The 13,765-nt window shown below is 53.8% G+C and overlaps 1 protein-coding gene across 5 annotated transcripts in view; it reads right to left on the bottom strand.

Moving 5' to 3' along the window:
• Positions 1-2,989: 2,989 nt before the first annotated feature.
• LOC114845629 (inactive ubiquitin carboxyl-terminal hydrolase 54-like) overlaps positions 2,990-13,765 on the bottom strand; it is a 30,135-nt gene continuing 19,359 nt past the window's right edge. For 4 of the 5 annotated variants that reach the window (XM_029133866.3, XM_029133864.3, XM_029133867.3 and 1 more), the window contains 12 exons: positions 13,197-13,346; positions 12,576-12,768; positions 12,308-12,490; positions 11,871-12,090; positions 11,380-11,745; positions 11,164-11,297; positions 10,933-11,091; positions 8,982-9,129; positions 6,574-7,346; positions 6,373-6,500; positions 6,168-6,299; positions 2,990-5,172 (listed from right to left, as the gene is read on the bottom strand). In XM_029133866.3, coding sequence (XP_028989699.1) covers positions 5,086-5,172; positions 6,168-6,299; positions 6,373-6,500; positions 6,574-7,346; positions 8,982-9,129; positions 10,933-11,091; positions 11,164-11,297; positions 11,380-11,745; positions 11,871-12,090; positions 12,308-12,490; positions 12,576-12,768; positions 13,197-13,346 — 2,673 coding nt within the window. In that variant the 3' untranslated portion in view covers positions 2,990-5,085. Of the gene's footprint in view, positions 5,173-5,787; positions 5,928-6,167; positions 6,300-6,372; positions 6,501-6,573; positions 7,347-8,981; positions 9,130-10,932; positions 11,092-11,163; positions 11,298-11,379; positions 11,746-11,870; positions 12,091-12,307; positions 12,491-12,575; positions 12,769-13,196; positions 13,347-13,765 lie in introns of all 5 variants that reach the window. The other variant, XR_003783916.3, reaches the window with a different exon arrangement.

Genomic DNA, 13,765 nt, shown 5'->3' with positions numbered 1-13,765 from the left:
TATAGAAGTGAGCGTGAGCCTCACATCAACACGGACGCTGATGCAATAAAGGGACAATACGCTCAAAGCATAAAACGTGTCATTAGAGTGTGTTCCTTTGACTGGAATCAAGCTCCAGCTCGATTCTCTGTGAAGTCCGATTCAAAGCGGCCGACGGGGAGCTTGATGTGCATCGCGCCGTCGGATCGCTGGCATCACGCGGTTACAGTATCGCAAAGGAAGCAGAGGCGGACAGAACCGAGCGTCAAATGTAAAAGCCGAGCGCCTTCCGACTGCACAGCGCCGGATCCGTGAGCTATTATAAAACAGATGAAATGGAATTATTAGGGTCTTAGTGGTCACGCTAATAATCTCTGTGTCGACCTTCTGCTCAATCGCTGGCAACACAATGCGTTATGTAAAATGAGGGCGGGTCGTCGTGTTAATCTGACCTAATCTGACCTAATCCAGCCCGTGTGAATCATAAAGCAGCAGGTCGGGTCTGACGGGACGCTGGATCCTTATCTGGTGTCTGCTGAACTGCAGGTGGAAACCAGCCTCGAGGAGTCAGCGTGAGAAATAAGCATCTGCATTACAGCATGACAGCGATGGGAATGAAGAGGGCTGTTTGTTCCTCGCAATCTGCACACAGAGCCTTTAAAAGTGACTTAGACACCGTGAAAACGTTTCAACTTGACACTTGGATGCGCGCAAAGAATAGAGGACGACAAGAAGGAGCGTTGGATCAGGCCGAGTCTGAGCGGCGCTGTCACATGTGAACACTGAGGTCTCATCAAGGGAAGCGAGGCCTTCGCGTCCCGTTCAAGCTCCCCCTCTGACTGTGACACAGGCTTTCACAGAACTCCATCAGTAACATTTACTTTAAACCCGCGAGCAGCTGATTCCCACAAGAGACAGGAAAACACAGCAGGGAGGAAGACAAAGGCTGGAGTGTTTCCACGTCCCGCTGCGTCTGTGCGTCTCCGCTGCCTTCGTCTCATGACGGCGGTGCGGATAAAGTGGAGTCTATCAAATCAAAATGCCTCAAATACAGTAGCGCTCTCTTAAACGGCTGTAGTTTCCAGGGTTCAAGGGCTCGGTTGGTTAAAGGCCTGCACTCAGAAGGTCCATCCTCTTCCTCGGATGAAGGTGATGAAGGTGGGAGGTCACCTATGAACACGGCGGTCAACTCATTCCTCGGGGCTAAAAGCTGAAGCCACGTTAAAACCCGCAGAAGCGACTTGACGTAAGGTTCTGGAGGGAAGTAGAGTTTTTTCTAGATGGAGGTTCAATAAAATGCTAACAAATAAGAAGCATAGTCATTTTCTGGGCAGATGATGGGAAACGACTGCTCACAACACTGCGGCGGCTTCCTGCTCATCAAACAGCTGCACAGGTTTACTGGTAATCAGCGAAATGGAACCTGGGTGCTTGGGATTGTAAAAATATGAGTGTGTGTGTGTGTGTGGGGGGGGGGGGGGGGGTGTAGAGTGAGTTTGTGACTGTGTTTAAAGGCTTCACCAGTGATTATTTGCTCGGAGGATCATCACTGAGTTACTGTCCTCGCTGAATGTCTAGAAGACGGTTGATTGACAGGCAACAGTTAAGTCATGCAAATCTGGAGTGACAGGAGACGCCTGAGGGGAGACATGAAGGAAATGAGAGCGAGAGAGAGGGGGATGACGGAGGGAAATGGGGGGGGGGGTGATAGGAAGTGAGAAATGAGGCAGCAAATGTTTCTCCTTCATGACGTTCTCACTGACACAGCATCAACATGAGCCGTGAAAACAATGAATGAGCGAGTGAGTGGATGAATGGAGCGCGAGTGAACGGTCCGGTCCCTGCACGTGGCGGCGAAGTCGTGGTTGCTAGGTAACAGGGCAGTGTCAGGGATGCACACGCCGCATCTTGTTGCTCGACACAAGTCATTCATAACTACTGGCTCTTTGTGCTTGGAGGCAGAAGCGTTTGTGTGGGAGTCAGAGCCCTTCGCTTCCACGCGCGCAGAGGAAACTGGGGAGAATTCTAAAAAGGTGGCGGGTTCACGGGGATCCAGCGCAGCACCGAGTAAAAATAACCCAGAGGTTTCTATTCCTCTGCTTTGACGTCTTCTCCGGCTCCTCTCCCCCTCCGCCCTCCTCTATTTTTAGCTCGCGTCGTGGCGGCCGCGGAGAGCGCGAGCGTCTGTCTGCCTTTACGGCGCACGTGAGTCCGCCACACGTGCGCTACGAGCAGCTCCAGCATCTCACTCCCCCCCGGAGGAAGGGGGGGGGCAGGACCAACACCCAGGGGAGGATGATACTGATCCTGAGTCAGTGGCGTTCATACCGTTCAAGGCTGTTTGCAGTGTCTGAGATGTTCACGTAAAGCTGTGGACTCCTTCGTATCAGAGGCTTCTATAGTCACCAGATGCGTGCTCAGGTAAATTAGGTGCCATTGTTCACCCGGAGTCTTGGTCCGGCCACGTATTAAAGCCTGCTGGTCGCGGATCAGCTGCATCTGACGGATTCCACACTCGGTCCCGGTGTTTGAGGGAGTGAGGTCCACTGAAAACCCACCGCCCCACGGTGACTCGCTCACCTTTGATCCAGGCCGCCTGTTCTCTGAAGCAAAATACGAGGAACGACCATTAGAAGCCCCCGTGCACGCGGCGCACGTGCGTGTGAGCTAATGGCTATTGATCCAGCCTTTCTCTGCAGGGACCTCCGAGCTTCATCCTTCCCGTTTCGCGAGCAACAGCTCTGTCGAACTTTTAATTGTCACCTGAACGTCAAAGAAAAGTTTGGACAGCACAAGTCTGAGCGCGTGTTTCGGCCCCGGCGATGACGTCAATACTCGCGTGAATGAAACCAAGGACTGTGCTGCTACTTACATCTAGTGGTCGAGACACAAACTACAGGCTGTTCCAACCTATCAGAATTAATAACTAAATAAATAAAAGCACAATTTCTGCGGCACTGAAATGATGTTTTTTTTTTCTTTTCCACCAATAACTGAGGACACAGGCGGGTTACAGTGGTTACGCCCCCCGCTGGGAGTGCATTAGTAATAACTTTATTGCAAAAATACAGGTTCCCTCTTTCCCCAGGCAACGCCACCCCACAACTGACACGCTCAGCGCGCGCACACCCACGGACCCCGAGCCACTCACAAGCACACGCTTCCACTGAGTTCACATTCATTCGCTCTCTCTCTCTCTCTCTCTCTCTCTCTCTCTCTCTCTCTCTCTCTCTCTCTCTCTCGCCTTCCTCATCCTCGCTGCTATCGTATATCCATCGGCCGAACATAGAACACAGTTCTCGTGCAGCATGGACCACACGTCCTCCTCCACGGGAGCGACCTGCGGGCGGGTGCGTCTGCCTCCTGACGTCTCCGACACAGGATCATGAGGGAAGGTTGATTTGCATAGCGGACTCATGCGCTACAATTGGCTACATTCTCCCACATCCAGACACCCCCCCCCCCCCCCAAAAAAAAACCCACCACCACCACCAACAACAACAACAAATAAACAAACAACAAAATTAGAATCTATGAAAAAAAACAGCCATGTTAAATACGCCCTCTGAGTTAAGTGCCAACCTTTGGTTTAGTTACAACAATCAACCAACATCAGTAAATCCTTACGGAGTTTTACATTGGCCACGTGTTTTAAAAATGCCTGTGTTACTTTATATGTGGTTTATTAGAATAAAGCATTATAATAAATGTACTCGACACGTAGCAGAACGTTACTTGTTAAAAGGGGGAGTGAGGCAACTGTTCATCACTGTTCATACAACTGAGGAATGGCTGACATCTCTGAAGAAGGTAGCTCACTGCTTGAAAATATACCTCTAATACATATACATCATATAAAGCATATTCATATTAGACAAGTCACAGGCTGATGAGCTTTTTTTTTTTCGTTTTCCACATGAGGTCTCAGAATCGAGGGAGAAACCGTAAAGTGTGAATTCACCTGAGACCTTTTAAGTAAAACAACCGCCGCCTCAGCTCGTTCCCAGTCACGCGGCCTTCGTGAAGTGCACTTATGCCGCGTGACCCCCGCAAAGCGCACTTGAATCACGTCTCCAGTCACCGATAAAGCCTAAGAGGAGGGTTTCCTAACCTACATTCTGGGATTCCTTCCCGACGTGCCCCATCCCTGCTGCCCTGTGTCCGGTGCTACTGTTTCCTGTTTGGAAGAGGGGGGGAAAAGAAACGGCAGGAATCAAAGACGGCGATAAGGGAGAAAAGCTGAGAGAGAGAAAAAACAAAAGAGGAAGCGCTGTTCTTGTTTAAACTCCCGGTAGAAACGGGAGAGCTGTCATTAAGCCAGCGAGCAGTTTGGGGGCGGAAACTCCAGCTAGACACTTGTGAAGTGCACTCCACTCCTAATTGAAATGCAACATGAGGAAGTACCACTTTAAGTTTATCAGTATGTGTTAATTATCATTATCAACATTCCATAAGGTCTTATTAATTAACATACAGGTTTCATACATAGTTTTCTGTACATGACTTTAGTTATTAGAGAGTTCGGGTCACTGTGCGCAAACACAGAACGAGAAAAAAACAAAACAAAACGGACCCAAAAACTGAAAGGGGGAAAAATATGGCTGTCCGTTAGAATCAGACCCAGTTCGGCTACGTGTGCGTCCAACAGGAAATGCCCGTGAAGAAAGAAGAGGCGTGGCTACTTGGTAAGAGCCCCCCCTGAGCCGGAGGGAGAGTCCACGAGGGCTCGGTTTCCCCGTCGGACCCGACAACAGAACCGACAGCACCAGCCAAAGCGGCATGCTCGCCAGGCTGACTGCACGGGGAACCCCCCAGGAACCCAGGGGGGGGCAAGACACAGTCCCGGGACGTAAGGGGGGGTCAGAGTTACTGCATAGACAGAATAGTAGATCAAAAGAGGGGGAAGCAGGGGGAGAAGAAGGCAAAGAGGGGCGAAGCAGGGTGCTGCAGGCTGAGGCAGGCTCTACGTCAGTGCAGATGTGCATGTGTGCGTGCATGTGTTTGTGTGTGCGTGTAGATTTGGGGTGGGGGGGGGGGGGGTTGGAGGCGAGTTGGATCCTCCTGAGGCCATCGAGGACCCCCTGCTGGTCCCCAGCGGGACGTTAGTTAGTGAAGCAGAGCAGGACTCTGGTCCGAGGACACTTTGACCCCCGTCAGACACAGCCAGAAGCTCCCGGCGCCGCCCGACAGCTCCTGGAGCAGACGGGAGAGAGGAGGGGATGAGTGACAGGCCGTGAACACTGACCTGGGAAGACGTGAAATAGATCAAGTAGAGGACAAATACAGGTTTCATTAAAGGGGAGTGCCTCAGCTATAAATAGAACAAAAGGCTATGAAATAAATTCCAGCCAATTAGTTGAGTGCTGTGTACCAGGCGGCATGCAGTCTGACTCCACCTGGATCATGCCACACACATGCTACAGCTTCCTGGTTAGTAATACTGCAGCAAGCAGACCCAGGGTCCGGAGACCAGGATGTGATGTTCACATGCACAAACCCAGATTAGAACCGGGTTCCTACAGCACAGCTAAATGAGACAGAACATCTGGATATTACACGTGTGTGTGTGTGTGTGTGTGTGTGTGTCCAAAAAGACCTGTTTGTTTGAAATATATGGAGCTTTTTTGTCAGATGTGTCCAGTTTAAATAAATTGTGAACATGAATTTAATTATCAGGCTTTTAATTTGCTTTTGTGACCCAGAAACTGCCATCATCTGCCACTCAAAAACAAGGAGAGCAGTAAATATGCTGCACGTAGTCTTCAGCTGATGACTACAAGTGTTGTTTGAGCTCAGTGCAGTGTTTACCTGTGAAGCAGTGGAGGGAGGTGGTGATGAGTAGGTGTTGGTGATGAGGAGGATGGGGGAGATGATAGTGGTGGAATAGCAACAGGGACTCAGAAGAGAGGAAGTAAGCAAGGAGAGGCACTGACATCAGCCTGCTTCACCTTTGAGAGAGAGAGAGAGAGAGAGAGAGAGAGAGAGAGAGAGACAGCGGAGGGAGAAGGAGGAGCAGCAGAGCAGGGGGACAGGGAGAAATCCAACAGCGGGACAAAAGGAGGAAACGAGACAAACAGCGGGGGAGAAGAGCACAGGTAAAAGCCGCGTGTCAGGTGCCACGTCAGGCAGATGCAGTTCATCAGCACAGCCACAAGGGGGCGGCAGAGACCAGAGCCAAGCGCACTCACGAAGCTGCGGGTGGCGGTGAGGCGGCTGCGGCGCGAGGTCACCACTGTGCCGCTCAGGCTGCGTCCGATGGGCCTCAGGTCCTCCCCGTCGGCGGGCTTCTCCCCGAAACGCGCCTCCCGCGCCGCTGCTTGCTGCAGAGGGTGAAAGCGTCAGCGGTGAGCGGCGCGACTACGCAACGCGGGCCGCGGTGGATGATGGTGGTACCTTGCTGAGGTAGGTGGGGGTGCTGGTGCAGTCTGCCCCGTACACACTCCTCTCCATGTCTGCGTTTGGCGTCTTAGAGCGGCCCTGACCTCCGACCCTGGATATGAGCCTCTCTGATGGGCTGCAGCCTGAGGACACGCACCTGGTCAAAACCTACACATTTACATGCATTTCACTCATTTCTATGAATGTGTTGTGCACCTGTCCTCCCGGCCTGCAGACTGGCCTGGTAAAGGGAGTCCAGCTCGGACAGCTCCGCCTCCTCGCGGCCATGGCGCCGGGAGCCACAGTGGCCCGAAGGCGCCTGGCAGCCGTGGCTGCAGCCGTGGCTGCAGCGCGGCGGCCCGATGGGGACGCAGCGGTCCGGGGGCGTGTCGTACGGCGTCACCACCGCGTCGGGCCGGTCCAGGCTCCAGGACGACCAGTGGCGCGTGGTGCCGTCAGCGTGGGCCTCGTGCCAGCGCTGAGCCTGGGGAGGCGGAGGGGGCGGCTGCCACACGGGCGCCGGAGCATTCCTTTGCCCGGAAGCCTCCAGAGGACGAGGCGGGGGAGGAGGCGGAGGCGGAGGGGGAGGGGGGGGCGGCGGCTGTGTGCGCGGGGGTTCGAGGTCTGGGGAGTGTGCGGCGTGAGTGTCCCAGAGACGCAGAGGGAGCGAGGGCAGCGAGATGGCTAAGTGCTTCCCCAGGGGTCTGACGCTCACCCCCCCTGCCTGCAGCAGCTCGCACAGCCTCACGCCCGTGCCCTCCCTGCCGTCCTCGCCCCCCTCCCCCCGTCTCCCCGTCTCCGGCTCGCCGCGGCCGGAGGGGGCGCAGGGGTGAGCGATGTCGAGGGTGAGCGTGGGTCGAGGCGGAGCGGGGCGATAGGGTGGAGGAGGCGGGTCCGGGCCCGGAGCCGCGTCCTGGTTGGGCGTCGCCGGGTCCCCTTCCTCCTCCGGATCGGGTGTCAGCAGTACTTGGACCGGGCCAGGCTGTTCACTGGAGGACACAGGGGGGGGGGGGGGGGGGGGGGGGGGGGGGGGGGGGGGGGGGTGTCAGTCAGCCAGCACGGAAGTAAAAAAAGGAAAACAGAGCTGCTCTGACGTCAGGTGAGTTACTGCATAGAGGGAAGGTCACAAGCGCAGACCAGGATAAACAAGCAGCAAACACACACACACACACACACACACACACACACACACACACACACACGCAGCCTGGTGCGAGCGGCGCTTTGTCTGTGGGATTTCACAGCCATGCTTTTATGAGTCAGGCACAAGCTCAGCTCCACCAGCAGTGAAATCTGACTTTAATGTCATTTGAAGAACAACAACCTCACATCGTTCACACGCACGAAGCGGCGGCGCGTGAATATTCTGGCTTCTCCCACGGCGAAAATCAGCCTCTCCTCTTTTTATGGATTGATTTACATGCGTCGATACGTGGAGGAAATGATATATGTGGACTATTAGTGGATCCCCTCTGTGCAGAGTGTATGTGTGAACAAGTCTCTGAGCGTGGACGTCTATTTCAGGCCTGTATGTGTCTATGCAGGTGCAGCTCCCACATTAACGCTCCCGTCCCGGGTTCCCTTTTCAGCTTAGGTAATTACCCAGCAGGCTTTGCAGCAGCAAGCTATAAATCAGAGGCTTGTGCTGATCAATAGAGAAGAGGAGGATGGTAATAAAAGGGGCCGAGCGCTGAGCTTTACCTCCTTCCCCTCCTTCCCTTCACTGCTCGTGTTAATAGATTGGATTTACAGTTTAATAATTTTCAAGACACGTTGCTCCGGTTTATGCTGAGTTCTAGTGAAACAGGCTAAAGTCGACACTGAGATGTCTAAGTTTGCAATTACCGTCTCTTCCTGTGTAATTATCACCGAGAAAAACTGAAGTGAGATTTTTTACAAGATCTAACAGAATATTATATGATCTAATAGAATATTTTATGGCCCATTTTAGGATTTTAAGGCGTATATAAGATGACTCGGGTGTGAAGTACTCACTAAATACTACATATGTCATCTTTGCCTTCCTCACCTATCAAAACGGGTACGTGACTGCAACACAAACAGCAGCGGAGAAGAACAGAAGCCCAGTCGCACGCCAGCAAACCAGAAAGAAACGGCGACGGGCCGCAGCTTCACGGTGCAGAGAGAGACAGAAGCCTTGGCAGCAGCACAACAAGCACAGAGAGGCAGAAAGCAGCGCTTTCTCTTTTTTTATGGGAACACAGAGCCCAGCAAAGCGACTTCTGCTGCACTGCAACAAACACAAGACATGAGGAGGTGATGCACATCGTCAGAGACGCCTTCAGACACACACACACACACACACACACACACACACACACACACACACACACACACACACACACACACACACACACACACACAGAGCCGGTTTGAGGGTTCTGGGACTTTGGGCAAAAGCTGGAGACAAACACATGAGAGTATCGAGGCAGCACCCAGAGGACACACAGAGGAGTCCTGAGGCAGGTGTGATGGCAGCTTAACTGAGGACGTAAACAAAGTGATAGAGGAAGAAAGGTGAGGAGGGAGGGAGGGGGGTGGGGGCTGAGCTGACTTCGAGACAGCCACCGCTGCAAACACACACGGTGGGACTGAGGTGGTACCTGTGATGCCCCTGTGGCCGGGCGCCTCCTGCCTCCCGCTCCGTTTCCTGTTCCTGCCTGCATTTGCCTGGGCCCCCAGCGCTCCTCATGCACGCAGCTACAGCCAATCCGCTATGAGCGTTAGCCTCATGCAGGGGTCTGAGCACAGCTGAGGATGTTAAACAACAGAGAGGGAGATACAAAAAGAGACAGAGAGATATAAGGACGAGCCGCTGAAGAGAGGGGGGAACGAGAGGGGGGGACAGAAGAGTATAGAAGCGGAGCAGATAGAGTGGTTATGAAGCATGCGCTATGCTCCTCTGTGAGGCCGTGTGTGAGTCTGAACGCCGGCTGAGGGTGCGAAGCCCAGTAAATGGACCCTAAAAGGAGTTAGTCTGTAGTAAAACGGATGCAGAGAGGACGAAGCCGTCGTGGCGCAGCGCAATGGACACAAAGGTGGACGGCAGCTCCGTCTGTGACGTCCTCTAAAAGACGGGCACAGATTGTCTGGAGTCTGCCTCAAACCATCGATATGGACGTGGGAACCTAAATTCTGTTACATAACAGCGCTGATAGCGTCGCCATCTGCTCGTTCGCCACTCGTCCTTTCACTTCATCAAGGTTGAGTGTGCTGACGGGGGGGAGGTGTCTGTGTGTGTGTGTGTGTGTGTGTGTGTGTGTGGGTCAGGTACATGAGGCTAAACGGCACACGCAGCAGGAGAGACGAGGCCCAACATCATAATCCCTGTTAGAGATTGAGTTAGTGCTGAGCTGGTGGAGGAGGAGGGGGGGCACAATGCAAACAGCTACATCTGCACAAGAACACACACACACACACACACGCGCTGGGAAACCGAGTAGACGTCCTGAAAACATGCCTGGAGTCTCACGTTGTATCAGCCAAGCCTGCGGCAATGTTTTATTCATGTTTTACTGTTAAAAGCATGTTTGCCTTAAATAGAGTCACGCTCTGCTGCAGAAACATCCAGGTCTGATAAAGGTGATAAAAGGTGGAGTCATTCACACTGGATCTACAAATAAAACTGGACACGAGTGCTTTTTAAAACAGGATCTTTGTGTCTCATTGTTGGACCAGTGTGTCTCAAAAGTATAGAGAAAAACTCGTTTCCGTACGTTGGTGCTTTGAGTTTAGATCCATTTGTCATCTTTCCAGTGTGAACACTTTGTGCCAAATACCAGTTTATAATTAGCGTGTATTTATGGATTCCCACCACCTCCAAGCGGCTACAACAAAGAAAGTCAGAGGAACGGAAAGTGAGAACGAGCTCTTTAAATCTGGCTGCAGCAGTGACTTTAAGCTGCAGCGACTGGAGGAGCTGCTTTGTTGTACACAGAATATATGAAAATGAATGAACACCAAGCTATTTGAGCTTATTCACCTACACACACTCTCCCTCTCAGGGTTTCCTATGAACTCACACACACACACGCACACACACACACACACACACACACACACACACACACACACACACACACACACACACACACACACACACACACACACACACACAGTCCCTAGACTTGGTCCAGAACAGCCAAGCTCCGAACGAGGGCAGCGATTGTGATACGCACACATTCACATTGTGACAGAAATGAGGCACAACGCCTCGATCTGCCCGGCACAAGTTGGACGAACACACACTGAACTAAGCCATAAACAGAGGGAGACAGATGTAGAGAAAGACAAACAGATGGAAACGAGGACAAAGAGGAGGTCAGACAGAAGCACGGACAAACAAGTCACTGTGAAAAACCAGACAACAGGTGACGGTGCGGCCTTAAAGCTGCACTGCATTTACAACTTAAAGCTGAATTTGTCTGTTTTAAATGAGAAATATAATTCAATGATGCCAAAAAGCAGCTTTAATATAGTTATTTACTGACTTAACATGGGCCAGTTTACACAAATGTATAAATAATTTCTCTCTTTTCTCCCTCTCTCTCCTACCCTGGTGCTGAAGCTGGTCCAGGTCCATGTATTTGCTGGGCTTGGGGTTAAATCCCATGGCCACCTCCCGCTCGGCCTCTCTTCGCTTCTGCTGCTCCTGCTGACGCGCTCTCCTCACCACCTCCTCCTGCAGCTCGTCCAGCTCGCTGCGCCCCAACGCTGCAAACACAGGCATCCGTCACGTCGCCACGGCGGCAGTCCGTTACTGCGGCCGACGGCAGAACCACGCACCTGTGTTGGCGCCGCCGCCGCCGGTCCAACTGGACGACGGCAGCTCCTGCAGGATGGCGCCGCTGCTCTTGGACTTGGGCACCGAACGCCATGAAGGTCCTGACATCAGCGCCCGCTTCTGTTGCCCCACCTCCCTGTGCAAAGGACACAGAAAGCATAAAATGAGCCCCGGCGCCGCGGCCGCCGCCGCCGCCATCGCCGCGGCTCCGCCTTCACCTGTCAGGGCTGCTGCTGTTCCTCTCGCTGCTCTCGTAGCCACTCTCCATCCTCTGAATCAGACGCGGCTGGTGCTCCACCCCTCGCAGAGGTGGAGGGGCAGGGGGACCCATGGTCCGGCCGCCGCCCAGAGACCGGGGCGGCCCGACCAGCCCCAAGCCCGCCTCCGCGTCCTTCCCCACCGGCTCCTGCAGCCCTGGCTTTGTCTGTGGGGCGAGTCCCACCGAGGTGAGAGAGACCTGGGGCTCCGGGGCGAGAGAGGGACCAGGGAGAGTGTTGTAGCCTCTCTGCCTGGTGAAGATGCTGTCAATGTTCAGGGCCTCCCTCCTGGGCCTCCAGGTTGGTCTGTAATGGCCTCCAGAGGAGCTACGGGAACAAATGTTGGTAAAATGTGAAAAGAAAATCTAAAACAAGCTCAAACTCAGCTACTGAACTAAGAATAAGAGGGTAAAAATAATAAGGTAAGACCTGAACCTGAAGTGGTGCAGTACCTGGACTTGCTCTCACTGCTGGTGCTCTCATCCTCCCAGTGGGGCCCCCCGACCCCTCCCTCACAGCCCCCAACCCCCGAGGAGGAGGAGGAGGAGAGTGGACGAGAGGAGGAGGAGGAGGAGGTGAGCGGCCGGCGGGAGGAGAGGAGGAAGACGGCCGTTTCCTTGTACTCCTGCAGGGGAGGAGAGGGAGGGCGGAGGGGCCCCTCCACCGCTGACCCTGAATGCAGAGGAAGAGCCGTTTTATTTATCCCAGAGGGTGCAATTATATCGGCAGCAGTGCAAGTAAATAGAAGCATAAGCACTAACAATGCGCAGAACCTGAAGAGTGCAGGAGACAAGTCCAGTACCTACAGTACTGCAGCACTGCTTCCTCACACGCTCACTTTTGCCTTGGACTGGACCCACACACACTGCAGGAAACTTTGCAGCATTACCTCCAGAGTCGGCGGCGTGCGGCGGCGTGCCGGTGTCGCAGCTACACACGACGGTGGTCTGGGACTCGCTGGACAGGTGGCTGCCCGTGGACTGGTGGAGCGGCCGGCTGCGCGCGGCGCGGTGGCTGGAGCTGTCCGTGGACGAGTCGGTGCGCGTGTCGCTGGAGATGGATGGCTCGCGACCTGAGGAGGAGAAGCAGCCAGCTCTAACTCAGCCATGCATCGCCCGGCCCCTCTCCACTGTAACCCGCGCCCTCGGGCACTGTACCGGAGTCCTCGCTGTCGTAGCCGGCGCGGCTGCTGCAGTGCTGGAGCTCCAGCTGCGGGTTGGAGCTGGAACAGGGGTTGGGGCTCTCCTGCAGTATCACAGGCGTCCCACGGGGGTCAGCGTAGAGCAGCAGCAGGGGCTGGTAGTGGCCTTTGATACAGCGAGACACTACGTCCTTCCACTTAGGGCCGATCTGTGGGTGCAGCGGTGGAACAGACGCACACAGACATGCATAAAAACATTACCTACACACATAAATCCCCCAAGGACACGCAGAGAGAGAGCAGACCCACCGGTATTAGGATATAACATTGCATATATTCCACTAAGAGTAGAAGGTCAAACACTCAGTGCTGCTGCAGATCATTTTCACATCTTATTATCACACTACCTCAATAATCTAACGCGACCCACGACGTGCACTGTGACTGACAGAGGTCCCAAGGACACACTCATTCACTTTAATCACACTTCGACACAAACTGAACCCAGATGCCTCAGCGCGATCATGCCGACACGCGTCCCAGCCCCGAGCGAGCTCGTCCCATCGCACCGTATCACGACGTAAGACCGGTGCTGATGCAGCAGACGCACGACGGCGCACCCTCCCGCGCGTCTCACCTCTTTGACGTGGGCGTCGTCGAAGTACATCCACTTGCGTATCTTGGTCTGGAAGAAGAAGGTGGAGTAGTGCTTGCCGTAGTAGCACACCATGCCCACCAAGTAGAGCTCCGCCTGGCGAGCCCTCTCCTCTGTCACACGGTAGAACAACTACAGAGAGAGAGAGAGAGAGGGGAGGAGGGAGATGGGGAAGGAGGGAGGGAGAGGTGCAGGGACGAGAGCGGCGGAGGTATGTGGTGGGGGGGGGAGAGGAGACTGTGTGAAGGCATGCACATCTTTGCGCACCTACAGTAGCAGAAGCAGTTTGCAGTAATTCTCCACACAGATTCTTCAGAATTGGCACAAACAGCACAGGGCTGCAGCGTTTTCATGCAGAATCGCTGCAGAGCTCGCATCAGTGTCAGGTAAGCAGCTGCCGAGTCCCGTGTAGTTCAAGTCAGAAAGTGGCCGACGCAGGGAACAATTACACTAAGACCACTGACGGCTGTGACGGAAATGTCCCAAACATAAAGTCCGATAGATTGACCTTTCTGACGCAAAAGCAAAACAAGAAACAAGAAACACGGGCT

This window comes from Betta splendens, chromosome 19 (assembly GCF_900634795.4).
Source record: "Betta splendens chromosome 19, fBetSpl5.4, whole genome shotgun sequence".
Taxonomy (NCBI): domain Eukaryota; kingdom Metazoa; phylum Chordata; class Actinopteri; order Anabantiformes; family Osphronemidae; genus Betta; species Betta splendens.
Note: the sequence above shows the minus strand (reverse complement) of the source record. Positions and strands in the feature narration are given on the sequence as shown.